At 57.7% G+C, this 26,515-nt stretch overlaps 5 protein-coding genes across 15 annotated transcripts in view; 2 read left to right on the forward strand and 3 right to left on the reverse strand.

The window, feature by feature from the left end:
• TNRC6A (trinucleotide repeat containing adaptor 6A) overlaps positions 1–669 on the forward strand; it is a 59,288-nt gene extending 58,619 nt beyond the window's left edge. For all 11 annotated transcript variants that reach the window (XM_032126469.1, XM_032126461.1, XM_032126464.1 and 8 more), the window contains one exon: positions 1–669. This exon is cut by the window's left edge and continues 2,079 nt beyond it. The gene's annotated coding sequence lies outside the window, so the exon portion shown is untranslated.
• The window catches only part of LOC116452229, an 8,680-nt gene extending 1,432 nt beyond the window's left edge, over positions 1–7,248 (reverse strand). The window contains exons 1-11 of the mRNA XM_032126472.1: positions 7,197–7,248; positions 6,160–6,279; positions 4,214–5,995; positions 3,963–4,075; positions 3,834–3,892; positions 3,526–3,683; positions 3,259–3,421; positions 2,996–3,187; positions 1,732–1,956; positions 955–1,108; positions 1–771 (exon numbers count right to left, since the gene is read on the reverse strand). The exon at positions 1–771 is cut by the window's left edge and continues 1,432 nt beyond it. Of these exons, the coding sequence (XP_031982363.1) occupies positions 697–771; positions 955–1,108; positions 1,732–1,956; positions 2,996–3,187; positions 3,259–3,421; positions 3,526–3,683; positions 3,834–3,892; positions 3,963–4,075; positions 4,214–5,995; positions 6,160–6,279; positions 7,197–7,242 (3,087 nt within the window). The 5' untranslated portion in view covers positions 7,243–7,248 and the 3' untranslated portion in view covers positions 1–696. The remainder of the gene's footprint in view (positions 772–954; positions 1,109–1,731; positions 1,957–2,995; positions 3,188–3,258; positions 3,422–3,525; positions 3,684–3,833; positions 3,893–3,962; positions 4,076–4,213; positions 5,996–6,159; positions 6,280–7,196) is intronic.
• A 1,153-nt stretch (positions 7,249–8,401) lies between these two features.
• NDUFAB1 (NADH:ubiquinone oxidoreductase subunit AB1) lies at positions 8,402–10,910 on the reverse strand. The gene is made up of 4 exons (XM_032126348.1): positions 10,630–10,910; positions 10,417–10,504; positions 9,284–9,390; positions 8,402–8,572 (listed from the first exon to the last, which is right to left on the reverse strand). Exons 1-3 carry the CDS (start codon positions 10,882–10,884, stop codon positions 9,299–9,301), a joined length of 435 nt encoding a protein of 144 aa, XP_031982239.1. The 5' UTR covers positions 10,885–10,910; the 3' UTR covers positions 8,402–8,572; positions 9,284–9,298.
• Positions 10,911–11,791: 881 nt separating this feature from the next.
• Positions 11,792–20,561, reverse strand: PALB2 (partner and localizer of BRCA2). Its single transcript, XM_032125810.1, has 14 exons — positions 20,511–20,561; positions 20,368–20,427; positions 20,183–20,270; positions 19,875–19,898; positions 17,860–19,767; positions 16,377–17,185; positions 16,039–16,122; positions 15,758–15,919; positions 15,286–15,371; positions 14,848–15,009; positions 14,579–14,695; positions 14,161–14,248; positions 13,019–13,167; positions 11,792–12,112 (listed from the first exon to the last, which is right to left on the reverse strand). Exons 1-14 carry the CDS (start codon positions 20,559–20,561, stop codon positions 11,881–11,883), a joined length of 4,020 nt encoding a protein of 1,339 aa, XP_031981701.1. The 3' UTR covers positions 11,792–11,880.
• Positions 20,562–20,586: 25 nt separating this feature from the next.
• DCTN5 (dynactin subunit 5) lies at positions 20,587–25,302 on the forward strand. The gene is made up of 7 exons (XM_032125811.1): positions 20,587–20,688; positions 20,806–20,874; positions 21,259–21,377; positions 21,796–21,907; positions 22,554–22,656; positions 22,890–22,981; positions 24,958–25,302. Exons 1-7 carry the CDS (start codon positions 20,641–20,643, stop codon positions 24,976–24,978), a joined length of 564 nt encoding a protein of 187 aa, XP_031981702.1. The 5' UTR covers positions 20,587–20,640; the 3' UTR covers positions 24,979–25,302.
• The last annotated feature ends 1,213 nt before the right edge of the window (positions 25,303–26,515 follow it).

Genomic DNA, 26,515 nt, shown 5'->3' on the forward strand with positions numbered 1-26,515 from the left:
GCATTTTATTCTAGCAAAAATCTCCCTCAATGTGCCCCCTCTGAGACTATGAGAGTCTAAGTGTAGAACTGCAGCTTGCTTTTCCTTTTCTATCCGAGCACCTTTGGGACCCCGTTGCCCTCGCCCTCCGTACAACACCCCATTTCCAGCCCCCACCATTTGTGCCCAGCTCGATGCTCCAGAGGACACGTGCGAATAAGGAGAGCATTTTGGAAAATAAACTTTAATGCTTACAACATCCTGGTGTTTATACCTCATTGACATGAATCATGATGAACGACGCAGCAGCGCTTTCGTGTATCTCCCTTCAGCGTGGCTGAGCTCGTCCTGCGGCGGCCGTAGGGCAGAGCCTGTGTGTCCATAGCGTGATGTGCCCTCCAGAAGCCACCAGCCTTGTGCCCAGACTGCCCCTGTAAGTCATGACCTGGTGGATGCCAGCACTGTGTGTCCTGACACCTCTCTGTCTCTGCCTGCTCTGGAGTCCACAGTCCCAGCCAGAGCTTGCGAGGCCCGGACAGGAACCCGTGGGCAGGGGCTCGCCAGGCCTCTGCCCCACTGGGACTGACATCACTGACATCACACCCGCGTTGATTGTATCGTCCAAGTGTGTGGAATTCCTTCACTGAGCTCGTTACGTGGAAATAAAATGTGGTTGGTTTTAAAGCTGAACCTCGTTGCCATCTGTTGTCCGTGGCCTCAGGCCGTCCAGCTCCGCTCCAGGGTGCCCAGCTCCAGCCCCTCACAGAACGACTGTGGCCGACGAGCCTTGTGCTGCAGAGGGTGAATTTGGTTTGTGCCCCTTGGGGGGCTGTTGCCCCCAGCCAGGGATGGCTTCCAGCGCTTCCCTGGAGTCACCCTCCCAGGATGGGGTGGGCAGGGTGCAGCCCGGGGCACCTGCACACCCCTGCACACCCGCCCTGGCCCCTGCAGCCCTTCCCCGGGCCCCTGGCTCACCGGTCGCTGCCTGGAAAGCTGGTGGAGGAGAGGGAAGGGAGCCCACTGGAGGGGCTCCATGGGCCAACTCGACACAGAGATGTCACTGGCTTTCCCCGAGTCTACCATGGGGTCATTCATGCTGCTGGAACTGGTGTCCCAGTCGTAATGGAAGCTGGGAAAAGAATCCATGGGTAATTAAGAGAATGAGGAGAAAGGGATAAGAGTCAGGCTGGTGCTGGGAATGCCACTGGGGGGCTGCAGGAGCGGGACCCTGTGCTGTGCTCCAGGAATGATGAAGTTGTTGTTTGGGCAGTGCCAAGTTCAGGCCCCAGAGCTGAGGGAGCACTCGGAGCTGTGGCTGTGCTCCTGATCCCCCACAGGCCCATGGGTGGGGGTGTTACTGCCCATCCTGCCCTTTGCCAGTGAAGCTGGAAACTTCCAGGGCTCTTTTTCCATGGACACCCCTGGAAGCTGATTTGACTTTCCCATGAGCACACAGAGCCACTTTCCTGCAGACGTGAACTCTCTCCTCTCTTACAGCAGTCCCAGCACACACAGCTCCTCCCGTGGCAGAAAATAAAAGAAACCAGGTACTGCTCCGTGGACTCCAAGGGCTGGGGGTTGTCCGAGCTCCCGCCGCTATCAATGGTGGAGCAGCCAGTGGCTGGGCAGGGGCTGCAAACACGGTTCCAGGGCTCCGTGTGCCCCAAAGCCCGCCCTGCCCAGCGTCACCACGGCCCCACGAGCAAACCCCAGGCCAGGCCCTGCTCCATGGCCTGGGGAAAGAGTCCCTACCTGGACCGGCACTGGGGGTGGGCACAGGGCACCAGGCCCCGCTTGGCACTGTCAGTGACAGCCGAGTCCTCCTGGCAGCCGCAGCACCCGTTGTCCAGGATCTGGAGGTGCAGCAGCTCCTCCGAGTTGCTGAAGGCTGGGTTGTCCAGTGAGCTGGCGGAGGGCAGCCCTGAGCGCGACCAGTACTGGGCTGAGACGTCGTCCAGGCGGCAGAAACGCCGGTAGCTGTGGGGCAGGACAGGCACGTGTGTGCACACAGACACAGGTACACACACAGGTACACACACACAGGTACACACAGACACAGGTACACACAGGGCAGGCACATGCACATATGTGTACACACATGCCCACACACACAGGTGTGCACATACAGGGCAGGCACGAACACATCTGTGTACACACACATACATATGTACACACATGTACACACACACACGTACACACACATGCGTGCACACAGGGCAGGCACATGCACATATGTGTACACACATGTACACACACACAGGCACATGAGCACACAACCCCAGTGACTGCTTGACAAGACAGATTGCAGAATTCTGCCCAAATTTCCTGGGTCCAGGGAAGGGCCCAGCCTTCGAGGGTGGGGACAGAGCCCGTGACACTGATCAACCTCTGGCCGCAGCCCCGCAGCGGCTGCAGCTGTTCCCGTGGTTTCCTCGGGAACAATCCCCCACGGCACATTACGAAACGGGCAGTGGGGCCAGGACAGCAGAGCCCCGTTCCCTGATGAGCTGCTCTGTCAGGGCTGTGCCGGAGCCTCGCTGCCCCACCGCAGCACGGGCCGAGCACACGCTGCGGCAGGCGGACCCTGTGCCATGGGCAGCACTGGGGGGTCCCAGGGACCACGCAGTTGGAGCTCATCACTCATCTCACGCGTCTGTCCACAGCAGCACAGCCCATGGCCCTTCAGTGCTGCCGCGGCCCCATACAGCCCCACAGTCCCCTTTCTGGCATGCACCCCGCTTCCCGTGGCTGCGAGCATTCCGTGGCACCGCGCACACACCCAGAGCCCCACCCGGCCGCTCCTGGGCCCCACACGAGCTGCCCCACCCCAGCACCTCCCACCGCCGCTATCAGCCACCCAACAGTGTTTTCCTTGGCAGAGGTCAGCCCCAGCCCAGCGACTCCACCATGGCTTTCCCTGCTGCCCCTCGCCCCGGCACGCCAGGAGGGGCAGGAGTCCCCACCCTCCAGGAGCCCACAGACCCCAGTCCAGGCCCCCACGGCCCCATGCTCCCACCTGCTGCGGGTCTGGTCGGCCCTGGCCTCCAGCAGCAGCGCCTTGAACCGGCGGACGGCGATGGCGGCGAGGACGGCGCCCAGGAGGACGATGCTGAGCAGGACCCCGGCCGCCATGCCCAGCAGGCTCTGCTGTGTCACCCGGTAGTCACAGCGCAGCCCCATGAACCAGAAATCGCTGCCCACGGGGCACCTGCACCGAGGGGGTCCATCAGCGCCAGGGGGATGGCACCTGCCGCGCCAGGCTGTCCCCAGGGCACTCACTGGCAGCGGGGCTGCTGGTCCCGGGCGTGGGTGCAGATGCCGTGGTTCTTGCAGTAGTCACGGTGGCAGAGGGAGGTGCAGGTCACGTTCCCGTCCGCCCTGGACACGCAGGCGAAGCCGGACGGGCAGGCGAAGAGCACAGCACAGGGGTCCAGCGGCCGCGCTGCAGGGGCAGGGTCCAGCTGTGCCACTCCGCCCTGCCGAGCGTGTGCCCACCCTGCCACCAGCCCCGCGGGAGGGCCAGCGATGGCGCAGCTCCGCACTCACCCAGAACCGCGTGGCGCAGGACGGGAGCCGTGCCCACCGCCAGCCCCGGCTGGGCACCGGCAGAGCCCAGCGCGGCCTCGAGGAGCTCGTCCAGCCCCGGCACCGGCAGCTGCTCCGCCGCGAACAGCGCGTCGTAGCGCAGCACCACAGTGCCCTCCCTGCGGGGACACCCCCGGCGAGTCTGGGGGTGCCGGACCCCCGGCCCAGCACTGCACCCCGGCACTGCTGGGGCCCCGCAGCGTGGGACGGTCCCTGTACCCCCGTGCCGGGGAGAGTCACACACACTGCGGGGCTGTGCCACCACCCACCTGATCCCTGTCACCTCCAGCCGCAGGAACCCAGGCACCGACGCGAAGAGGGGAGTGACCTGCGCCGGGTTGCGGGAGCTGAGCACAATGGCCCCCAGCCCGCCCCCCTTGGCCCCATTCTGCACTCACCGTCTCGTTGAAGCTGTGCAGCAGCTCCTGGCACTCGTGGGACCCGGGATCCTGCAGGGCTGGGACGAAGGCCATGTCCAGCACCAGCTCGCAGGGGATGCGCAGGAGGGATGCTGCAGGAGGAGATGGGGACCAACATGTCATGACCCCACCCCAGGGGCCACCACCACAATCCCCCCATGCTGCTGGCTCCCAGGGCCTCTCCCCCTCCTGCCGTGCCCCAGCAGAGAATCCCAGAACCTCAGACCTACCTCTCAGGAGTGGGGGCTGATCTTCCACGATGAACACCTGGGGGGCTCTGCCCACCCCGGCCGGTGTCACTTGGGGAGTGTCAGTGTCCGCCCTCCCTCCGGGGCTGCTCGATGGCTGGGCCAGGTCTGTGTCCACAGCAGCTGGGGGGGACCCAGGGCCTCCACCATGGCCCAGGGTCCCATGGGAATCTGTGGGCTGCTGGGGGGGCCCGGGCATCACAGTGGGCACATGAGTTGGGGATCCCCATGTCAGTCCCACCACATCCCTCTGAGGTACAGCAGCACCCGGCTCTGGTGTGACCGTCCCCATGTCCCCGAGCCATTCTGGGCCAGCGGCAGTTGTGAGGGTGACAGTGACACCAGTGGCGGTGACGCCAATAGCAGTGGTCAGTCCCGGAGAAGACGCAGGCTGGGAAGACGCAGGCTGGGACAAAGCTGGCTGCTGGGGAGGCCCAGGTGCCGAGGGGGGAACCAGGCTGCCCACCCCCACCTGGGTCCCCCCCAGGCTCTCAGCAGGACCCACCCCTGAGCTGGAATGGGGCATCCCTGGGGAGGGGGCTCCCAGGGGGGTGTCCACAGTGGGGCTGAATCTCAGGACCCCCCAGCCAGTCCCTGGGGAAGGCAGTGGGGTCGACAGCAGGGTCACTGCAGAGACACTGGCTGGGGCAGACTGTGGGGACGGGGGGATGTGGGGGGACCCAAGATTGGCGTGTGTCACCGCACCCTGTGCCATAGCGTGCCCAGGGGTCACAGGGACGGGGGGCTGTCCTGGGATGGCTGATGGGCTCAGGGGGATGTGACTGTGCTCAGGGGGACCTCCCCGGTCGGGGGGGCTCAAGACCCCTGTGGTCAGGTCCAGGGCTCCTCCCTGGCCGGGAGATGTCACCCCCGGGGTGCTGGCCATGGTGGTGGGGAGAGGCAGACCTGAGTGCCTGTGTGTGGCAGGCAGCAAGGCTGGGCCTGTCCCCACGGCTGGCCAGGCTGTGCTGGCCAAAGGGTCCCCACCAGGCCCCAGGGACAGTGCAGAGGGGCGAGGGGCAGAGAGGGAACCCTCCCATGGGTGGGAGGCAAAGCCCTGACCTCCTGACAGCCCTGGCAGCCCCCAGTGTGTCCCCTGCAGTGTCCCTGTGGGGGTCAGCAGCCTCCGTAGCCCCCCAGCAAAGGGTGATGTCCCTGTTGTCCCTGGCGCCGAGCTGTCAGTAGCCAGCACGGTGCTCGGGTGGGTCCCTGGGCTGCTGTCACCCAGCTGGAGAGTGGCTCTCTGGCTCTGCACGAGGGCTGTCTCAGTGGCCCTCCATCCCAGCAGGGTGCTGGTGGACCTCCACTGACCCCTGGCAGAGCCTGGCACTGTTGCGGAGGGTGGTGAATGCGAAAGTGCCCCCTGTGCAGTTGTGGCACCTTCTACTGTGACATGTCCTACAGCGTCAGTGCCCAGGGGGTGCATGGTTGCAGGATCTGTGCCTGCCTGCACAGCAGCTGGGGCCCCTGCACTGGTCACCCCTAGACTGGCAGGGGATGGCTGCTCCCTGCCTGCAGCTGCCTGTTCAGGAGTGCCTGCAGAGACCAGGGGCCCCAGGGGCTCGGTGGTTGTAGCACCCTGCACCGTGGGCCCTGTCCCCTCCCTGCCCAGCCCAGGGCCTCTGGAGCTCTCCTGGGGGCTGGAGAGCTCGACTGTCCCGGCAGGGGTCCCAGGCAAGGACAGCAGTTCAGCCTCTGTCCACAGCTGCCCCATGGCCTCTGGTGTCGGTGCCTGCCCTGTGCCAGCTCCTCGCTCCAGGTGACCTGCGGGCAGAGGCGGAGTGGGTGGAAACTGAGCAGGTCCTACCCACGGCCGGCACCCACAGCAGCCACCGTGGGACCCTGGGCCCCAGCGTGCCACAACACACGTGGCTGGCACACGGTGCCACAAAGGGCTGCAAGAGGGACGGTCTCAGCCACGGCAGTACCTGTCTGGCAGCGCTCCCCTGCTGCGGTGCCCAGGTGGGCGCAGGGGTCGGCAGCGCTCAGAGTGGAGCCCGTCCTGCTGCCCAGAGCGGGGCAAAGCCGCACACAGCATTCCACGAGCACTAGGAGAGAGGGAAGGGAGCAGCATGCACCGGTGCTGGGCATCGAGCATCCCGCACCAGCACCAGGCACCGAGCGCCGGAGCTACCGCTGAAGGTGGGGGTCTCTTTGTCCCTTCTGTTAACCGTGGGTGGCTCTGCTGAAGGAGATGCTCCAGAACAACCCAAACCTAGCTGGGAACCACCTGCCCTGGTCCCAACGAGCGGCGCCGAATCCTGCCCCACCACCTCCCTCTGCCTGTGCTGGGGGCCCCCGGTTCTTGCCGAACCCGACCATCCTCCGGCACCGCCGCCATGTGCCAAAACCGGCACCAGCAGGTCCGCGGGCAGGGCACGACGCCAGCGCCCGAACAGTGCTCCGGGCACGGCTGCGGGGCCCGTGGCGGCTCCTCTCCGGGGAGAATGGGTGGTTCAGCAGGCGCCACGGCGGGTGGTCACTGCCCGGGTGGGGCCAGGAGTCGAACGGGGTCACCACGAGCCCTGCGGGCCCCCCTCTCCACCAGCGGCTCACCGGGGCTCCGGCAGGCGCAGCACCCGCCACCTTCGAGGCCACGGAGTCGCCCGGGCTGGAGGCACAGCACGGCACGGAATGGCCACAGCACGGCACGGAATGGCCACAGCACGGCACGCGGCCGCCGCCGGCGTGCCCGCCCCGCTGTCCGCTCGCCCCGGGACCCCGCGGCCGGGCCCACCCGGGCAGGTCCCGGTGACACCGAGCAGCAGCCGCCACCCCCAACCCCAGCGCCACCGGGGACGCGGACCCGGTGCTGGTACCGGCCCTACCGCCGCCGCAGATCCCCGGGCCGCCGGCGTGCACCGGCCCTGCCGCCACCGCCCCCCGAGCGCAGCATCCCCCGCCCAGGGACCAGCGGGGCCGGGAACCCTTCCCGGCTGTGCCCACCGCCCCGCGCCTCGCTCACCTGCGGCGGCCAGGAGCCGGGGCAGCGGCGGCCGGGGCCGCTCCATGGCGCGGCGCGGGCGGCTCTGCCAGGCGGCGGCAGGAAGCCCCCGCCCGCCCTCGCTGCGGCGGGGCGGAGGCGCCGGGAACCGCAGCCCCCGGCCCGGACCCGCCCCACGGCACCGGCACCGGCCCCGGAGCACCCTCCCTCCGGGACGGGCGGGCCGGGGCTCGGCAGCGGGACCCACCCCGGGGTGCTCGGCACGGGGCCGGTGCCTGCGGGACTCGGGAGACTCACAGCTCCTGCCTGTCCCCCTCCCACCCGTTCATCCCCGGGACATGTGCTCTGCCCCTGGCTATCCCCATTCTGTCCCCATCCACCCGAGCCGTGCCAGGGTAAAGGCTCCCTCAGGGCATCACTGTCAGCTCTGGCTGCAGGTCCCTCACCACATCCCTCAGGGTTCACCACACCAAGAGAACTCAGTGACCACTCCTCACCCTCAGACTTCTTGTGTCCATGCCATGGGGAAGCCACCACGGACACAGCAGCCAAACCCACTGTGTGCCCCCAGTTCTGCTGTGCAGCTGCTCAGAAAACGTCTCAGAGCTCAGCCGAGCTATGGAGCCATGGAGAAGTTTCCAAGGGCACAGTGAGAGCAACACCTGGGCCCTGGAGGCAGAGGGTCACCGGTCTGCCAGGGATCTCACAGTGAAGTGCAGCTCCTGAAAACACCCTGGGAACAACCCACCGCACACAGGCACCATGTGCAGCACCGCAGCCTCTGCTCCATTTTCCATCCTTACCTCCCCCATTGCCAGAGGATCTGTTATCCAGTGACACTTCCTTGGCTCCCGGCTTGGCAGTGCTGCAGTGACATGTCAGTGTTTCTTGGCTCTGATGAAAAACTGTGCAGTGTTCAGAAATAACCCATTCCTGCCTCGTGAGGGTTAAAGCGAGGCTCCCATGCCCAGATGAACTGGGTGTACAGGAAGAGAGATGTGAATTTGCTGTTCAGCAGCAGGAGAGTCGTTCCCCCCCTTATTTTCCATCAGGAAAGCAGACGCCTTTCACACAGAGCTTGTTTTGACCAGCACTGATGAAATAAACAGTTACAAGCATGCAGGACAGAGCCAAATCTTGGGGCAGGGTCCCCAGAGTGTCCTTCACACCCCAACACCACCACCAGGATCCACCCACTGTGTGAAACAGAACAGCCACCAACAGAATGGTCTTAACTCTTTATTCCTGTTTTTTTCTTGTTTTTAAAGGACAACACATTCAGACAGCTTTAAATACAACATCCACGTGCAGCTTCCCAATGAAAGTCGCAGTGGGACAGCATGTGCACTCCCATCCATCCCTGCCGGCACCAGCCCAGTCCTGGTGTGGGACAGCTCCTGGGAAAACAAAATCCACGTGTTTAACACTTCATCAAGCATTCAAAGGCACAGAAGTGGGTCAGGACATGCTGAGCGCTGAACACAGGCACAGAAGGAGCCCCCAGTTCTCTCCAAAGGCCACGGCTCCTACCCCAGTCCTGGACAGAGAAGAGGCGCAGCCCCCCTGCCCCAGGGAGTTGGGGGGGAGGCCTGGAGCCACACAGGAACAGGCAAGAATGTGGATCAGTGCTGCAGGCTGGCCTGAGGCCACCTCATTTCCCCTGCAGCCCTCTGCCGTCGCTCCTATAACCCTTTCCTGCCCATTTCCTTCCCGGCTGCAGCAGAGGAAACAGCAGCAGCAGTGGGGACTGAGGTGCCCTCCCACACACTGCACAGGGCCGAGGGGCACGGGGAAATGGGCGACCATGGCCCAGACCAATCTGCCACCCACTACTGCCCCGGGGATGAGCCAAGCGCTGGATGTGCCAGGCAGGACGAGAGGAGAGGCTGAGCCCCACATCTTCTCAGGCTCTTCAGGCAGGTGCCTCAGGAAAACACCCCCACCTTCAGGAAAACACATCCCACTCACCCTCCCCACTGGCATCCCCAGCTGCTGCCAGCTCCCTCCCGAGCTGCCAGGCTCCCACCTGGGCCACACGTCACACATCACCCTGCCCTGCCCCTACCCCAGTATGTGCCCGGGCACCCTCAGAATACCTCTGAACTCACCTCCGAGGAACTGCTTCACTCATAAATATCCTTCTTATCTGCAATGTAATCTACAATCTCCTGTGGGCACATCAGCTTCTCTGCATCTCCGTCAGGAATTTCAAATCCTGCAAGAAAGGGCACACACTTAACCCAAAACCAATGGAAATGGGAGCAAGGGCAAGGAAGAGATGGCTGCTGGCTCAGGGGACAAGCAGGCAGGGGACACACAGGCAGGGGTTGCTGTGTCAGCCGGAGCTGATGCTGCCATCACTGCACTGCCCAAAGTGACACCTCTTCTGGACATGGGACATGGTAGGCACAGCAGGAGTCAGTGCCCCCTGTGCCTTGTTAAAGCCACCAATGACTTCCCAGAGCCCCCGGTGTGTGGCAGGAAGACATTCTTGGATCTCCAGGCAGTGCCTGAAGCCCCTCAGGCTGAGTGTGCTGTCATGGGCCTGCATGGAATAAAAACACCACGGCAGGGCACAAGGGCTCTTGGTGGTGGAACTGGTCAGGAACACCCCAGAAATGTCTGTTTTAGTGCTCCTGGCCACACTCGCAGTTCACTTGGGGATTACAGACACACTGCCAGCAAAGGCCCTGGGAGTGAAACATCCACCCTGGGCTTAGAGAGTGACCAAGCCCCAGTGAGATCTATGACCCAAGATGACATTTAGGCACCCACTCCAGAATTCATGAGCTTTAGAGAGAAGCATGAAGAAGTCCAAAAGAAAGTAAAAAGAAATTTTGAATATAAACTGATAAGGAGAAAACACATTTTTTTTGCTCTAGTAGGATTAAGGATTGAGAATGGAAAAAATTCTGGTGAGAAAAGCAGCCTGCACTGCCTGGGATTTTTGATCTGTGAAACCAAGCTCAGCACCCACTGCTCCCCTCTCCCCTTCTCCGGGTGGTGCTCATCGCGGGTGGGAGAGAATTCCTGCTTCCAAAGGGCCCGAGCTCCGGAGCAAAGGGATGGGGCGCGTTCCCGACTCCCGCGGGTGCCGCAGCCCAGCTCACTGACGGCTCTGTGTGGTTTGCTCTGCTCTCAGTGCTGGCTCTCTGCGTTTTTCCCTGCCCCACACGGCACAGGCCAGCGGTGCCGCTGCTCCCGCGGCCCGGCCGCCCCCGGCAGCCCCGGGCGCCGTTACCGAACTCGTCCTCCATGGCCATGATGATCTCCACTTGGTCCAGACTGTCCAGGCCCAGGTCCTTCATGAAGTGGGACTCGGCTGTGAGCTGGGGGAGGACACGGCGGTCAGCGAGACACGGGCAGCCGGCACGGCCGTGCCCGGGGCGGCAGCTCCCGTTACACCGGAGCCCGTGGCCCTCGGCCCTCCCGCCCTCCCCCCCGTCCAGCCCACCTTCTCGGGGTCGATCTTGTCGTAGAGCTTGAGCACGTAGAGCACCCGGTCCTTGATATCGGCCAAGGTCAGTGGCGGCAGCTCGGAGAAGCCGCGGCAGGGCGGCGCGGCCACGCTCGGCAGCCGGAGGAGCGCGGAGCGGCCCGGCGGGGCGGGCGCGGCGGGCGGCAGGCGGCGGAGGGAGCGGAGCGCGGCGGGGCGGGCGGGCAGCGGCAGCAGGCGGCGGGCGCAGGACGAGAGGACACGGGCCGCCATCGTCGCTGTCCCGGCGGGCGCCGCGCGGGCGGGAGCGGCGAGTGCAGCGCCCCCTGCCGGGCGGCGGCCGCGCGGCGCCCCGGGCCGGGATCCCGCGATCCCGGCTGCACCGGGCTGGCAGCGGCGCCCCCCGGGCCGGGATCCCGCGATCCCGGCTGCACCGGGCTGGCAGCGGCGCCCCCCGGGCCGGGATCCCGCGATCCCGGCTGCACCGGGCTGGCAGCAGCGCCCCCGGGCCGGGATGAGCGCTGCAGGGTCCGGCGGCTCCCGCCCCGCTGCTCCGCGGGATCAGCACACGGCACAGCGGTGCAGCCAGACGGGGCGGGAACGGCTCCACTGCGGGAGACTCCGCACTCTCTCTGGTCTCTGCTCCAGGGCTCGGTCACTGCACAGGAAAGAAGTTCTGCCTCCTGTCCAGGTGGAACTTCCCATGCAACACTTTCTGCCCGTAGCTTCTTGCCCCATTGTTCACCACCACCGAGAAGAGCCTGATCCATCTTCTTGGCAGCCCCTTTAAATATTTATACACATTGATAAGGCCCCTCTCAGCTGTGTCTCCTCTTGAGGTTGAACAGCCCCAACTCCCTCAGCTTTTCCTTGTCAGGGAGATAATGAAGTCTCTTCATTTCCACAGCCTCTGCTGGACTTACTCCAGGAGCTCTGTGTCCCTCCTGTCCTGAGGAGCCCAGAGCTGGATGCAGCACTCCAGATGCTTCACAGGGCCAAGCAGAGGGAACCTGACCTGCTGGAAATGCTCTTCTTGGTGCACCCTGGGACACCACTGTTCTCCTTGGTTCCCAGGACACGCTGCTGGTCAGGGACAGCTTGGTGTCCATGAGGACCCACAGGTCCTTCTCTGCAGGCCCCCCGGCAGCCCCCCTGTACGGCAGCGGCAACAGACACGGACTCATTCCAAAGGCAACACATTTAATGGCACTGCACACACATGGCACACACGGCCCCGCTGGCGACGGGGGTCCTCACCCCCCCCCTCTGTCAGGTGGCTCCCAGCTGGGCTGGCTGGTACCGGTACAGGTGGACGGTCCCATCACGGCGCCCAGCCAGCAGCCCGGCCCTACCGGCGGCCCAGCGGGCCAGTGCCCAGTGCCCCGCAGGGTCCGGGGGTAGCACCGCCATGCACCAGCCCCGCAGCAGGTCCCACACGGCCACGGCACCCGATGTCAGCACGGCGGCTCCCGTGGTGTCCCACACGTCACCCTCCAGGTACCTGTGGGGACACGGGGGTCAGCAGACGGCAGGGGATGTGCAAGAACAACATCATGGCAGCATTTGTTCATTTAGTTCAGGGTTTAGTTAAAGATTAATAGCAACTACAGGCAGGCTACAGTCCAGACTGTGCCTCCAGTGCAGCTGGGAAGGGACGAGGCTGAGAAAATCCTCCTGGAGACTCAGAACATACTTGAAAAAGGTGTACTCTTAAAAAAATGGTACTCTTAAAAAAAAAACCACCTGGAAGTGTTCAAGACCAGCCTGGAGAGGGCTTGGAACAACCCGGTCTAGTAGAAGATGTCCCTGCCCAGGGCAGGGGGTGGGACTGGATGGTCTTTAGGTCCCTTCCAACCCAAACCATTCTGTGATTCCGTGACTGTTCAGTAACCAAGAACTTGGTCCACTGCTATTCCCACACATCCATCACATTTCCTGTGTAAGGACGCTGCAAGGCTGAGCCTTAAACCCAAGGCTGACCCTGCTGATGCCTCAAAACACAGGACACAGGAAGGAAAAGGCCACGTGCCTGCAGCTAGCTGCTCCACACAAACAAACCTGGCAGCACAGAGCGCCACAGCCGCAGGCAGCGCCAGGGGTTCAGCCGAGGAACCCAGGGACACACCCCCCAGTCCCTGGGGGGACAAAGCCAGAGGCTCAAGCCCAGCCCCCTGTCCCCGCGGTGACGGGGCGAGGGGTCAGCGCACAGCCTAGTGTGGGAAGTGGGCAGGAAGCAGCCCATGCCCCCAGCCCCCACAGCCCATCACCGGACACACAGCAGGGCCGGATGCAGCCCCTTATCACCGGGGAGATGGTGACTGGATCCCTGCCAGAGCTACTCTGTTCCTCAGGGGTTCTCCTAAAAGCCCCCACAGGAGCCAGCCCAGCCCCAGTCCCAGGGACTTGCCTGCCTGCATGGCCGGGGGGGAGGCAGGAGAACATCACCCCCATGCTCCGGCCCGTGCGGGGGTTGAAGGCCACCACATGGAACGCTGGGCTTCCACAGGACTCGCTCTCTTTGGCAAGAGGATAACTTAAAACAACAAACAAAAGGCCCTGGATACAGAGAGGGAAAATACATCACTAAATAATTTTCCAAAAATTAACTGCTACACTCTCTCTAATCACAGCCCCATGAACAGTGATGCATTATTTTTACTGAAGAAAACAGAAATGGTTTACTTTCCTTATCAAATTAGATAAAACCCAGAGCAGCTGCTGTCTGATAAGGGCTGATGCAACACAGCAGAGTGACAGCTCAGTGACCCAAGGGATTTACGAATTTATCTTCCTGTTTTAAAAAGCTAAACCTGCCACAGGATGAGGTGACACTTCAAAAAACAAAAGAAGTAAAATTTCTGGGCCACATTTTAATCCCTACAAGCTTAAAATGGAACAAGAATTCCACGGAAAGCAGCACAGCTGAAAACAGTAGCTCCCAGAACAGCCACAAACCAGCATAAAATGTCCTGGGATGGATAATCTGAGGAAGACTCCAAGGAGTCTGACTCAAGGCACCATTATTGGACAAGATATTCTTGTCCCAAAAGCTTACATGCTCACTGAAAACAATCAAATCCTTGATAAACCACAAAAACCCATTGAGAATCACAGCACAGGTAGAAGCAAGCGGGGAAAAATTATTGGTATGAATGTTGGTTTTACACAGTTCATTCCCTTGGGCATGTATGTCCAGAGGAACACTTCACAGTGGGTTTCTAATGCTGGCAGCACTACGTGTGACATGGAAGAGACTTGCCAAGCACTAGGCCTGGGCAACAGCACTTATGCTTCCCACACATGGGATGTTGCAGCTTTGGAATGCACCAGGATGCATCACTCTCACTTTATTAGCACCATGCAGCAAGCCAGGAGTTGAGGCAGCCAGCATGGGTTTTTTATTCCTCCTGGTAACCTATTTACCTTTTAATTATTTGCAGTGTATTGAAACAGAGCTGATAGTTCAACCCTCTCTAGCAACTTCAATCTGTTATATCCCCAGCCCAGTCAGTGCAGCCCAAGCATGAACTGTGAATTTTGTGTACATACAGAGTCAGAATATGCTCGATGGCAGATGGAAGCTGGGTAGGAATAACCAACATGCATCTTCCTCAGGAGCTGACCTGTTTTCAGATTCCTGCAGTTGATGAAAACACAAATTCTGACACATTTCCACCCTCTAATCCCAGTTACACCACTACGCAGGACGGACATGGGTTTGGTTCCACATTAAGCAAACTATGCCAATAGACAGGAAGGGTGTAATGAGTATGATACAAAAGCAATGGAATTACAGCTGCACAGTTCATTCCCTCTCTATCGACTGTGGTGCCACACTGCAGGCCCTCTGACAATCACCATTTTACAGCAGGTCAGCTGTACAGCCAGGCAGCACCCCTGTACAACCCTGCAGTTGCTGCTACTGTCCCCCAACCCCCAAATTGTGTATGGCAGAGGAAACACTCACCAAACCACAACACTGTTCCCTGCAGTGGTGCCCACCAAGGCCTCTCTCATCCCTTCTACTTCAGCAAAGGCTGTAACAGTTTCTTCAGGAGGCATCAGAGTCTGCCTGTCCTTGCTCCTGGAGGGAGACCAGCACATAGAAAAGCAGGTAAAACAACAAGTGTGTGTTCTGGGAGAGGAACATGACAACGCCCTACATCTGAGCTGTTTCCTCACTTTTATCCCACCCACCACACGGAGACCACCCCAAAACAGCACTCCCAAACTCACCCCCCTGTCTCTGAGAGCGACACCATCTCTACTTGCTGCTCCTGAATGGTCCTGCTGCTGCTCACCAGCCTCTGGTCCTTTAGCCCAACAACTGCTTTTATATTCCCAGTTTTCACTAGGGAGTGCTTGAATGAGTCAGTCTCAGAAGAATACAGCAAGAGCCTAAATCGAGACAAGCACACACCATGACAAGAGGAAGCTCCACTCAAATATGCAGCAGCATATACAGATCAGCCTATGTTCAATCAGTCTGCCAGCTCTGAGGTGAATAAACAGGTCTTTATAGGCGACTTTTAGAAAACCCTTCCGTATTTTCAAACTGTTAAAGCAACTGAGAAAGTGCCACATTAGTAAAAAGATAATTTCAACCACTACTCACAAGGAGTTGAGCTGCAACTACTCAGGGTGCAAAGCACGAGTAAGAAATAAATACAAAACCTTATTTCTCCAATCTCCAGCTCTCCCAGTGCTACACACACGAGGTTACAGGTGTCTGGCAGAGGAATAATCTGGATTACAGGAATCTGGGACAACAAAACAAGAATTCAGTGTCACCCACAGTGTCCCTTTGACTTTATCCTTATTTTCTAGAGTGTTTCAAGTAAAATTATGTGGAGCAGAAGTGATTTTCAGACCCCTCTCAAGAAGCACGCTTAAATGAACAGCTGAACTCTCTGCTGATGGGCTGCCTAATTACACAATCCCTGTTGATGCAAGAGATAAAATGTGTCTCTGGGGACTGTAAGGGGAAAAAGCACAAGTGAAGTGCAGCCACCATTCTGTGCATGGAGTATTAAATTCCAGGAGATAACATGCAACTATACCAGCTACAAGCTCCTTGTATCTTGGGAACTAACACATGGGGCAGGAAAATTGCCCTTAATTCTAGAAAGAAGGACTGTGTTCATACCTCTCTCAGGTGCCAGGTGTAGACCTTTCCCCAGCAGTCGGGTGCCAGGGGTTCCCAGAGGGACACAGCGCTCTCGGAGGCAGTGACCACACGCAGCTCCCTGCAGCCAGCTGCCTCCCACCACACCGTGCTCACATCCACAGCGCACGAACACGAGGAATCCTGCCCAAAACCAACCAGTGCTGGTTTTCCTCTGATAGACAAGATTACCTGTTGTATTTTTATTAAACGTGGTCATGCAGAGCTGCTGCTGACACAGTAACAATTCCCTGTTCTCCCACCTTTAGCTCTGACACAAGCTGCAAGCTCTCTTCTCTGGGACCATCCAGCAGCACTGGAGTCAACTGTTCTGCTACATCTTTTTTCTGCATGAACAAAGTACAGAATGAGGATAATTCAACTTTGAAATTATATTCAGCACCTACAAGAATGAGGCAGAAGTGCTGCATGCTCTCTGTTGCTCTCATGCAGATACTGCGTGCCACTGCTGGAGACCTATGATCCATGCAGGACTAGCATGCAAAGAGAATTTCCCTTAAATCAGATGGGACTCTGGAAGAGGGGATTTGCCCACAAAACCACTGGCTTACTACCCCTCGCAAAGAGCCCAGCTTGTTACCTGTTCAGATGAAGCTCTGCAGGATTCCTGCTCTTTGTTCTCTGACTGCTCATGCTTCTCCAAGGACACAGTCTCATCAGATTTATTCTCAGGACCTCTTTCAGCTGCTAAAGGAAACGTTGTACGTTGCTCTTCCTGGCTTGTGGCAGCCCCTGCAGCACAGCTGTCAGGGCACAGTGGCACAGCCGGGTCTCTGTGTGTCACATCCCCCAGGACCAAGGCAGCTGCTCCTCTGGGGGAAGGTGAAGTCGCTGGCAAGGCAGGTATGAAAGGTGTATCAGGGAAGACCTCACTGTGCACTGAAGGTAAAACACCTGGGGTTGCACCCACAGCAGGGAAAACAGACGAGGAAATCTGAGACTCAGTGTGGGTGGGAGCCTCAGCTAAGACAGTCCCCATGGGAGTAAATAGCAATTCATGGGTGGAAAGCTCCTTCTTTAAAGTCGGGTTCATGCAAGGGAGTTCAGGCAATCCATTTTTGGAAGGCGAAATCAAATTACTTCTGAGACTTTTTTCTTTTGGATTAATTTGTGCATCTTGTGTATCTTCTGGAGCCACACCATCCTCAGACACACATAGAACAAAATCCTCCAAGTCGTTCACGGGGGAAGATTTCAATTTCTCCAGTTTCAGTACTCCGAATTCCTCATTCGGTAAGTGGAAGTCCCTGATGCCCAGCTTAGGGACCAGCCACTGGAGGCTGCGGAAGGAGAAGAGGGAGCCACGAGTGTCAGGGTCCACAGCAGTGAGCCCAAGGGTAGCAGGACCCTGTGAACCCATGGGACAGTTGCGTCCTCTGCTGCTGTCATCTAAACACAAGAATACAAGACAGAACATCACATCATAAAATAAACATTAAATTGCCTTTTCAGAATCTCTCATGAAGGGTGTCATCATTTTTTTAAAAAATCAAAAAGCCATGTTCATCTTAACACTTGAAAGTGGCACTTTTCTGGAAAGACACTACATTCTGCAGTTACTCTGTATCTCTGTATCAAGCCTTCAGCTCAAAGATCACCACCAAAGCCTGACAGATACGCCTGAGTGGTTGGTCAGTTTGGTTTATTGGTTTTCTCCCAACACTTTCTCTTTTCACAATATTCACAGAACCTCAGAGAGGAGAAAATAATCATTAGCATGTAGACTCAGTTGGAGGAACACACAGACATCCATTTGCTGTCAAAGCTGCCCTAGTGTTCACAACCTTCACTCCAATAGCAAGGGCAGCTCAACATTAAGTTCTTAGCCCTGCTTCTACTCTGTTCATTCCCTGCAGAAATTTCTGGAATTGTTCAAAGAACATAGGCACCACAATGATCTATTTAAAAAAAAATAAATCTCATTAAAAAAAAAAAAATAGTTAACCCCTATCATATTTTCTTGCATAAACACAGCAGGGGGCGAACAGCAGGGCCTGCAATCACAGGGACGTTCCCCTGCCTTGGGGAATGGGGCATTTTGGGGTTTATATGTGAGGAAGTACCTGTTGAGCCTGTCTGTGCCCTGTGTCTCACAGAGCAGCGCAGGGAGCGGCGCACAGGGACACTGACCCCGGGGAGCTGCTCAACCCCACAGGCTCTTCGCTGCTTCTTCACACGCTCCGCTGGATGTTTATCTCCCTGACACACAGAAGAGTTGGCTTCCACATCTCCCACATGGCTGGCAAAAGGTTCACTCCCTGGGCTCAGAGAATCACTGCTGTGGAGTGGATTTTGAACCTGTTCTAACAGAGTCTTACGGCATTTCCCTGGCACTTGGCTCCCGCCCAGAGGAGGATCAGGACCCGCTGGCTGTGTAGCTCCAGTCACTCCTGTCCCTACAGACCCCAGTGCTGCAGCACCAGACAATCTCCTTTCATCGGAGGATGACCTTTCAAGGTTAGCATCGCAGTTCTCCTTTTCACTCTGGTTCTCATTTGACAGCAGGGCACAGCTTTCATTGGCCATTATGGGATCCTGACTCTCTACAAGCTCTTGTGACACTGGATGCATGGGGACTTTGCAGGCAGACTTTCTTCTTCCCTTCTGTTTCCTCTGGGATTGTCTCTGCTCTTGCCTTGTGCTAGTGACACTTTTCTGAGAAATGGATCCAAGTGAAGTACTGCTGCTGCTGCTGCTGCTGGATGCAGGAAGAGATTTCTGAGAACTACTTGAGTTTGCTGGATCATTTTCTGCCCCAAAAAAAGGGGAGGGCATGACCCCTGGTTCCGAATCACTCTCGGCTCTCTCTTGGGAGGGCTGACTGGGGTTTGCATCTTTCTGCTTGCATTTACTCCGCTGACCTTTCTTTCTCCTGCCCAGCTGGCTGAGGATTACAGCATCCAGGTCCACCTTCCTCTGGCAATTTGACATGCGGCGAGTTGTCCGGACGTAGTACTCGACGGGAAAGAGCAGCCCTTCAACCACTGTGCAAGAGCTCAGCGTGCCCTCAGGAGCCGTCACCTTGCCAGCAGGAGAAAGTCTTGACTGAATTTCAAGCTGTTGATTCTCCAACAGTTCTTCAGCATTGTCCAGAGCATGATCTGCAGGACAGGGACGTAGGGTATTAGTGTCACTCTGATGTCCTTCAAGGTTTTTGCTCTCCTTGGTTATGGTGTTATTTCTGCTGTCAAGAAATATTTCATTTTCTGACATTAAATCCAAGAGCCCACATAATTCCTCCTGATCTTCACACAAACTCTCACCCTCCGGCTGTTTTATTATACTGGGGGATTCTTCTTCTCCATCACCTCTGGGGTCCAGTAAAACAGCATCTTCATGCTGTGAACATGGCTCACGTTTACCAAGTGTGGCCACAGTCCTTGAGGACTCGGGCTGCCAGATGTCCTTGCTGTCCCTCAGCGCATGTGGGGAGAGCTCAGGCTCTCCTGCAGTGACACTGCCCTCAAACACATCCTGTACAACCCCTGATGCTGCATCAGAAGTAAAACTATTTCTTTTTCCCTGCACAAGCACTGCCCCAGATGCCCTTTGGGTGGGTTCCTCAGTGTGCGAGAGGCTGCTGCGCCTGAACACTGGTGACTGAAGCTCCTCTGCACTGGCAATTTGATTTTTCATCACTGCACCAGCACTGACTCGATGCACATCATGCACTGATTCCCTTTCCTTTGATTCCAGAGCCTTCGTCCGTCTCCGCAGCTTCATCATGCCTCGGGAGGTTTGGGGCGTTTTCTCCTCAGGGACAGGCCTGGTGATCCCACAGTACAGGTTTTCCTGGCTGGCCTGAAAGCTTTCTGCCCGGGAGCTGTCCTGCAGGCTAACCTCATCACTGGAGAATTCTGGAACATGCTTAACTGTGACAGATGGTGTCTTCTCTGTATCAGCATCAGAGCAGGTTTTAGTCTGTAACTGAGAGGGCCCACCAGCACTAGGAGATGTGTTATCTCTAGAACCTGGGGGAACAAATGTCACACGTGTAAAGTACTCCTAAAGTCCTGTCCAAGAAAAACATCATATGGTAAAATTAGGCTTTCTTTGCAGGGAAGGATGGGGATCTTACAGTCAGAATCAGAGCACTGCAGGCCTGGTGAGGAGAGAAGCAGAACAGATGTTACTGCAGACCACGGCTCAGCCCAGGGCAAGGGCCGTGTGGGGGTACGGGGGCAGCGGATGTGGCCGCAGTGGCCGAGGGTACAGCGGGGCCCGGAGTGAGGGTCAGCAGGGCCGGGTCCATCCTCGGCAGGACAGTCCACAGGGGCACTAAGGGGCAACAGCGGCCGCCGGGTCCCTGGGTGCTCCCACCGCCCTGTCCTGGCGGGGCTGCCTGCCGGCTCCTACCTGGGGCATCCCGTTCCCACCATCTCCCACCTGGGGCATCCCGTTCTCCCCGTCTCCCACCTGGGGGGCTCCGCTCCCGCCGGCCGTGGCTCCTGGCTCGCTCGGCTCGCCGCGCCCGCTGCGGACACACAAGACCCCGGCGGGGCTGGGACCGGCCCGCGGTGCCCCGGTGCCCCCTCGGCCCGGCCCGACCCGGCTCGGCCCGGCCCGCTCACCCGCAGCCGGATGACGGTCTCGCTGTACTCCCGCCTCAGCAGCGCCAACTTCTCCCGCAGCTGCAAGAGACACCCGTCGGGACGGGACCGGGATGGGACCGGCCCCGGCCTCGCTGCCCTGCCCGGCCTCCCCGGCCCCGCACCTTCTCCTTGTCGGCGCCGCTCAGGGCCGCCGCTGCCGCCGGGGCCTCCATGGCAACCGGGGCGGCGGGAGCGGGGCGCGCGGGCGGAGGTGACGCGCCGGAAGCCGGGCGGGGCCGGGCGGCAGCGGCCATGGAGCTCAGCGAGATGCTCTACAACAAGTCCGAGTACATCGAGACGGTGCGGGGGCGTGGGGAGCGGGGGTATGGGGGCCGCGGGGCCGAGCCGGGTTCGCCGGGGCGTTGCGGGGGCGGCGGGGCCCGGGACACCCGCCGTGACCGCCCGTTCTCCCCGCAGGCCTCCGGCAACAAGGTGAGCCGGCAGTCCGTGCTGTGCGGCAGCCAGAACATCGTCCTCAACGGCAAGGTGAGCGCCAGGCGGCGGCTGCCGTGTCCCCTCCCGGTCCCCCGCGCCCCCGTGCCCCGCCAGCGGTCCCCAGCGCTGCTCTCCCTCAGCATCACTGCCCTTCCCCTGCTGCGAGCAGCCCGTGCTGCTTTTTTCCTCGGAACAACACACGGTTCTGTTTTGTGCCTAAGCCTGGCTCTGTAATGCTCACTGGCGTGACAGGAGCACAACTGGTGGTTCCAACCTCCTGTACTTTTGCTTTGCTGTCGCTTTTCTTTTGACTGAAAGAATCGTCTCTAAAGTAAGGTAGTCTTGCTGGAGTGACCAGATCTCGGCATGAGTTTGTGTAATAACTGCTGCCACAGGTAGCAGAGGGAGCTCGTTTAGCTGTCTGTCCTTTTGCAGACAATAGTTATGAACGACTGCATCATCCGTGGTGACCTGGCGAACGTGCGGGTCGGACGGCACTGCGTGGTGAAGAGTCGCAGCGTCATCAGGCCGCCTTTCAAGAAATTCAGTAAAGGGTAAGAGGCCCCTTCCTTTAGGGAGTTACCTAAAAAAATCCGTCAGCTTTGCTGAGTCTTGTGTTCGGAGGACCCTGTCCCTTTTGCAGCAATTTGCAGAAATACGTCTCTCAAACCTGCCTTTCCCTCAGATGCTGAGCTGTGCCTTGAGGTTTGGTGTCCGTGTCAGACTGTTGAATGGAAAGGCTGGGATAGATCAGAAGAGCAAAACGAAGAGCATGTTTCAGTTTTTGTGTGTTTATTCATGATATCTTCCTTCTCATTTGGGCCATCCTTTAGAGAGGAAAAACCCAACTACTGTCTGCTTCCTTTAGCACCAGATCCACATCTGTTAATCCAGCTGGGAACAGAAAACTTTGGTCTAGCAGTGTCACTTTGATTGATTATTGGACACAAACAAATACCTCTCCTGTTGCAGGGTGGCTTTCTTCCCTCTGCACATTGGTGACCATGTCTTCATAGAAGAGGACTGTGTTGTCAACGCGGCCCAGATTGGCTCCTATGTTCACATAGGCAAGAACTGTGTCATTGTGAGTGCTGTTTCTGTATTTTCTGTAAACTCGTGGGTGCTGCTGAGAAGTTGTGACAACAGCTGAGAGGTGTCTGCACCAGCTGGCTGGAGCTGGCTCACCTTCCCTGCACTGTTCCTTCCTCCTCCTCCTCTTCCTTCTCTGCAGGAAGCTGAGCTTTCAGGTTTGCTTTTCTGAGGACAGTGGGTTCAGCTGGTGCTGGCTGGAAAATCCCTCTCAACAGTGTTGTCCCTGTGGCTAATGGGATTGCCCGGGGAAGGCAGCCTGACCACAGAGTACAAGTGGAATCGTGTTTCTGTGTTAATAAGACCAAATAGTCAAGGCTACGGTGTGCTGAGGTAGAGAAAGCCTTACTGGTAGTGCTTGACTTGAGTTTTTGGTGCCAGTTTGAACATTGACATGTTAATGTGCAGCTGCGTGTACCTGTGCTAGTTGAAAGCAAGCAGACATTTTTCCCTCAAAAAGAAAAGTTAATTCTGTTGGGAGGAGTATTCAGTCAGGGTAAAGATCTATTCCTGTGCTTTCTTATACAGAATGTGTTTTGAGCTATTAATCTTCTTGAATTTTAGGTGACATATCAGTAATAAGAAGAAGATCTCATGTTTATAGTGTTGTAAATATAAACTTTTCCTGTTCTCTGTTTCAGGGACGTAGATGTGTTTTGAAAGACTGCTGCAAAATCTTAGACAACACAGTACTCCCTCCTGAAACCGTAGTCCCACCTTTCACTGTCTTCTCCGGCTGCCCAGGTATGCTCCCTTTATCTTCCCTTGCACAGAAGTGCAGATAACATGGATATTCTTATTTTAAATGAGATTGCTATAACAAAGTTGCCTGTTAGCATTTAATGCCTAGAAATAAAGGTATCAGGCACTTGCTGCACTGAAAAGTAACAGTTTTAACTTGTGAAACTCCCTGTTTTAGTACGTGGTACATAGGTGGTACACGATGACTGCTGGCCATAACATTGTTCTTCTTCCAGGACTCTTCTCTGGGGAGCTCCCGGAATGCACCCAGGAACTCATGATTGACGTTACCAAGAGCTATTACCAGAAGTTCTTGCCACTCACTCAGGTCTAGTAGCCCATTTCCCATGTTTCAGGCACACAGGAACATTCTGGGGGTGGGGAGAGGGGTATTGTCCAGTGAGGCCAGAGCCCTGTGCTCTCCTGAGCACTTCCGTTGAGCGTGCCTCAGCGCCACTGGCCTGGCCAAGCAGTCCCTCGTGAAAGCTGCTGTGTCCTGTTCAAACTTTGTATCCTCATCTAGTGTACTCCATTCCACGTTGTCTGAATTGTGCCACTGAATGTTCTGGAGCTGGGAAAGCTGAAACACCTGCCTTGGGGCAGCAGCTGGGGAACGAGGCAGAGCTGACACGTACTCTGCAGCCTCAGCCTGTCTGTTTAGTTCTGTCCTAGCCCAAAGCTAGGTTTAGGTTTGCTAGGAGCAGTCTCCACCCCAGCAGGGCTGTTCTGGGTGTGCTCTGGGCACTTACTGGGGTTCGTTAGACCCAGGCCTTTCCTTTGTCACAATACTTGCTGTCCCATGGGCCTGCATGCTGAGGTGCATGGCCTCTTCCATTTCTCTCTGGGATTTTCTCCAGGGGTTCATCATCCTGCTATTGGCTTTAGGAGTTTTGGCTGACACACCTGTCTTTCTGTGCCTGACAGGATGTGTCTTAGCTTTTAGCTCCTGAAGCAGACTGATGTCAGTCCTGTGCTCTCACCCCTCAGGGCTAGTGTTCTTGGGGTCAGTGCCACTTCCTGAATATCACAGACCTTAGAGAGCCAAAGGCCTTTGAAAAGAGGATTGCCATGTCATTCACAGAATTCAATGCAGCAGAAAGTGGGTAATTAAAAATGAGAGAATGCTGCAACTATCCCCATTTATTACCCAGTGTCTATATTTGCAGAAAGCTCTTTGGGGTTTTTCTGCATTATGAAACTTAAGAACGAGACTCCGACTTCTCAGAAAGAGTGAACATTTAATTTTGGACATGTAGTAGAGCAGGAATAGTTCTTGCTGAGAGCAGCTCTGAAAGTTGAAGGCATCCGATGCTTGTGTACCTGACTGAGTACAGAAAACTGGCTGCACACGAGTCTGCCTGCTCTGGTTGTGCTCTATTAAAGCTTAGCATAGTCCTGCTCTAGGTTTTAAACTGGGTTTAAACTCTAGGTTTTACAACTGCATGTTGTAGTGTAGCAGCTGGGGCCAGGACACACATTAGGTGTGTGGTAGTTGTGTGGCTGTGGATGAGCAGCCCTGGAGCCTCAGCTGATCTGTGTAGCAAGTGCTGATACACCTTAATAGCAAATAGCTGTACGAGTACTAACAGTGTGTAGTAGCTGCTGTTCATCACATGTAATACCACTGACTGGTTTGTACTTTTACTGTACGTAAATTAAAGCCTCTTCAGTTGTTCAAGTGACTCATTGTGACTCTTCAAATCAAACTTGAGACTAGATTGAGACTCCTGCTGTGCCTGGGCGTGAACCACAGTCCCTTGTTCTGTGACTGCTACAGGCTATTATGGCTGTCCTGTGCATTAAAAAAGTGTAATGCAGTAGTACATTTAAAAAGTGTAGTACAGTGTGAAACAGCTGTTTTCTCCCTCTGAGGAGCTGGAGAAGGCTCCTCTGTCACAGATTTGACAGATTTGGGGCTTGTGAGATTTCGTGCAAGGCAGGTGTTCAGAGCACTGCTTTGCTGTAGTGTGTCTCTGGCAGTGTCTGGCAGGAGTGGGGTGTCTGTGCTGTGTTGCTGTGTTGTCACCTCAAAGTTTCAACACCACATTGTGCATTTCACTGGGATCACTTGATCAGCAGCTGCAGTAGCAGGGAGAGGAGTGGGAGAAGGGATATGAGTTTGGGAGTAGGATGGCAGCTGGAAAAGTCTGAGTGATGAATTTCCACAATCACCTGGAGAACAAAGCTGTAGTGCATGAAGGGATATGTCACTGCAATTACATGTTTCTTGGCCTGCTCGTCCTTCTAGCTGTCTGAGCTGACTCTTCTGCCTTAATTAAAACCTCTTTTGTTGTCTCTGTTAAGGTGGCCTCTGCCAGGGCCTAAAACAAATCCACCACTGAAGATCCCAAACACCCAGCATTGTTAACATTCCTTACATTGGCCACTTTCTCCTCCTGCCTCTGAAGCGTCCCTCTGGGGCTCACCTCTCCGCCTCTGCCAGTTCTGGGAAGATGGAGTGTCAGAGGGCTGCAGTATGGGGAGTCCCAGCTCTGCTGGCAGCCTTCCATCCAGCGTGGTGCCGTAAAACGACACAGGAGGCTGTGCCTGTAGCCAGAGGAGCTGCAAGAGTGGGGAAATGTATTTCACAGGGAGGGGAATGTCTTCTTTCAGGAATCTTGTACAAACACTGAGCACTTCTACCCCCAAGTTGCTGTGTTGCTTCATTGATCCCCTGTGTGCTTTGCTCGGCATTGCTCTGACCGGGACGGGCAGGGTGTGCTGCTGGATTTGAGGACGTTCAGAGTCCCTGGGAACACACCCCCCCTCCCTGTACCACTGGGCCAGGCAGTGATGACTTGGCTCGAGTAGCTGAGGGAGCCTGCGAGGGGCTGTGTGGGAAGGTCTCTCAGTCACCAAGCAAGTGGGGGCCGTGCCTGCTTTGTGGGGAGCAGAATCTCCCAAGATGGTCCAACTCCATGGCGGGAATGACACTTGAACTGTGGCTATGGTGACCTGCAGGGCTCTGTCCATGCACTGAGCTCTCCATCACACCCTGGCACCGATGACCCATGCCTGTGGGTGAGGCTCAGCTGGGGGCATTGGCTCAACCCACGGGGCCAGCATGTGGCAAAAGCACTGTATATGCTAGGCAGGAACATCTGTTCTGTGTTAGCCAGGGCTGAAGGAAACAGCTTCTGCTGGTGGGGAAGGAAGGCCAAATGATGTTAAGTCCCTACCCTCAGCCCATGGGACTGTGCATGCCAGGAAGCAGAGCAGATGCCTGGACCAAGGCACTGCTGCTGGTTTTGTTTGCTTTTAGGTTATTTTTCATTGGTGATGGAGTTAAGGCATGGAAACATCCCGTGGTCACTTCTCATGGCAAGTGAGGCCCAGGAGCCAGCACTGGGAGTGCTGGAGACCCTGGGGCGGGGGACCATGGGGCAGGGGGCGTCAGTGGGTGGCGTGTCCGTGTGGGGAGAGGAGGCAGTGCGGTCAGGGACAGCCCCACAGAACTGCCACGCTGTCACCCGAGGGGACCGAGGGGCACCAGGAGTGGGGGATGTCTACGGAATAAAAACCAGCCCAAAGACCGGTTCTCGGGCACCCGCGGGAATCCCGCTGGGAACCGGCAGGACATGGAAGCTGTGGGGAGCGGACGGTGCCGCCGCAGTCCCTCTTCCGGGAAAATCCACGCCGGGTGCAAACCCCAAGGGAACGTCCTTCACGGAGCGCCTCGTGCCCGCGCTCGGGAGTCCCGCGGGGCCGCGCTTGTCTCGGGGCTCCGTGGCGGCAGCGGGAGCGCGCCTCGCGCGCGTCGGGGGCCGGCGGGAGCGCGCGCGGCCACCACCAACGGCCGCCGGTGCCCGCGCACACGCGCGCGCGCTGTGGGAGTGTGTCCGAGCGCGCCCGGCCCCGCCCC

This window comes from Corvus moneduloides, chromosome 16 (assembly GCF_009650955.1).
Source record: "Corvus moneduloides isolate bCorMon1 chromosome 16, bCorMon1.pri, whole genome shotgun sequence".
In the NCBI taxonomy this organism is placed as follows: Eukaryota; Metazoa; Chordata; class Aves; order Passeriformes; family Corvidae; genus Corvus; species Corvus moneduloides.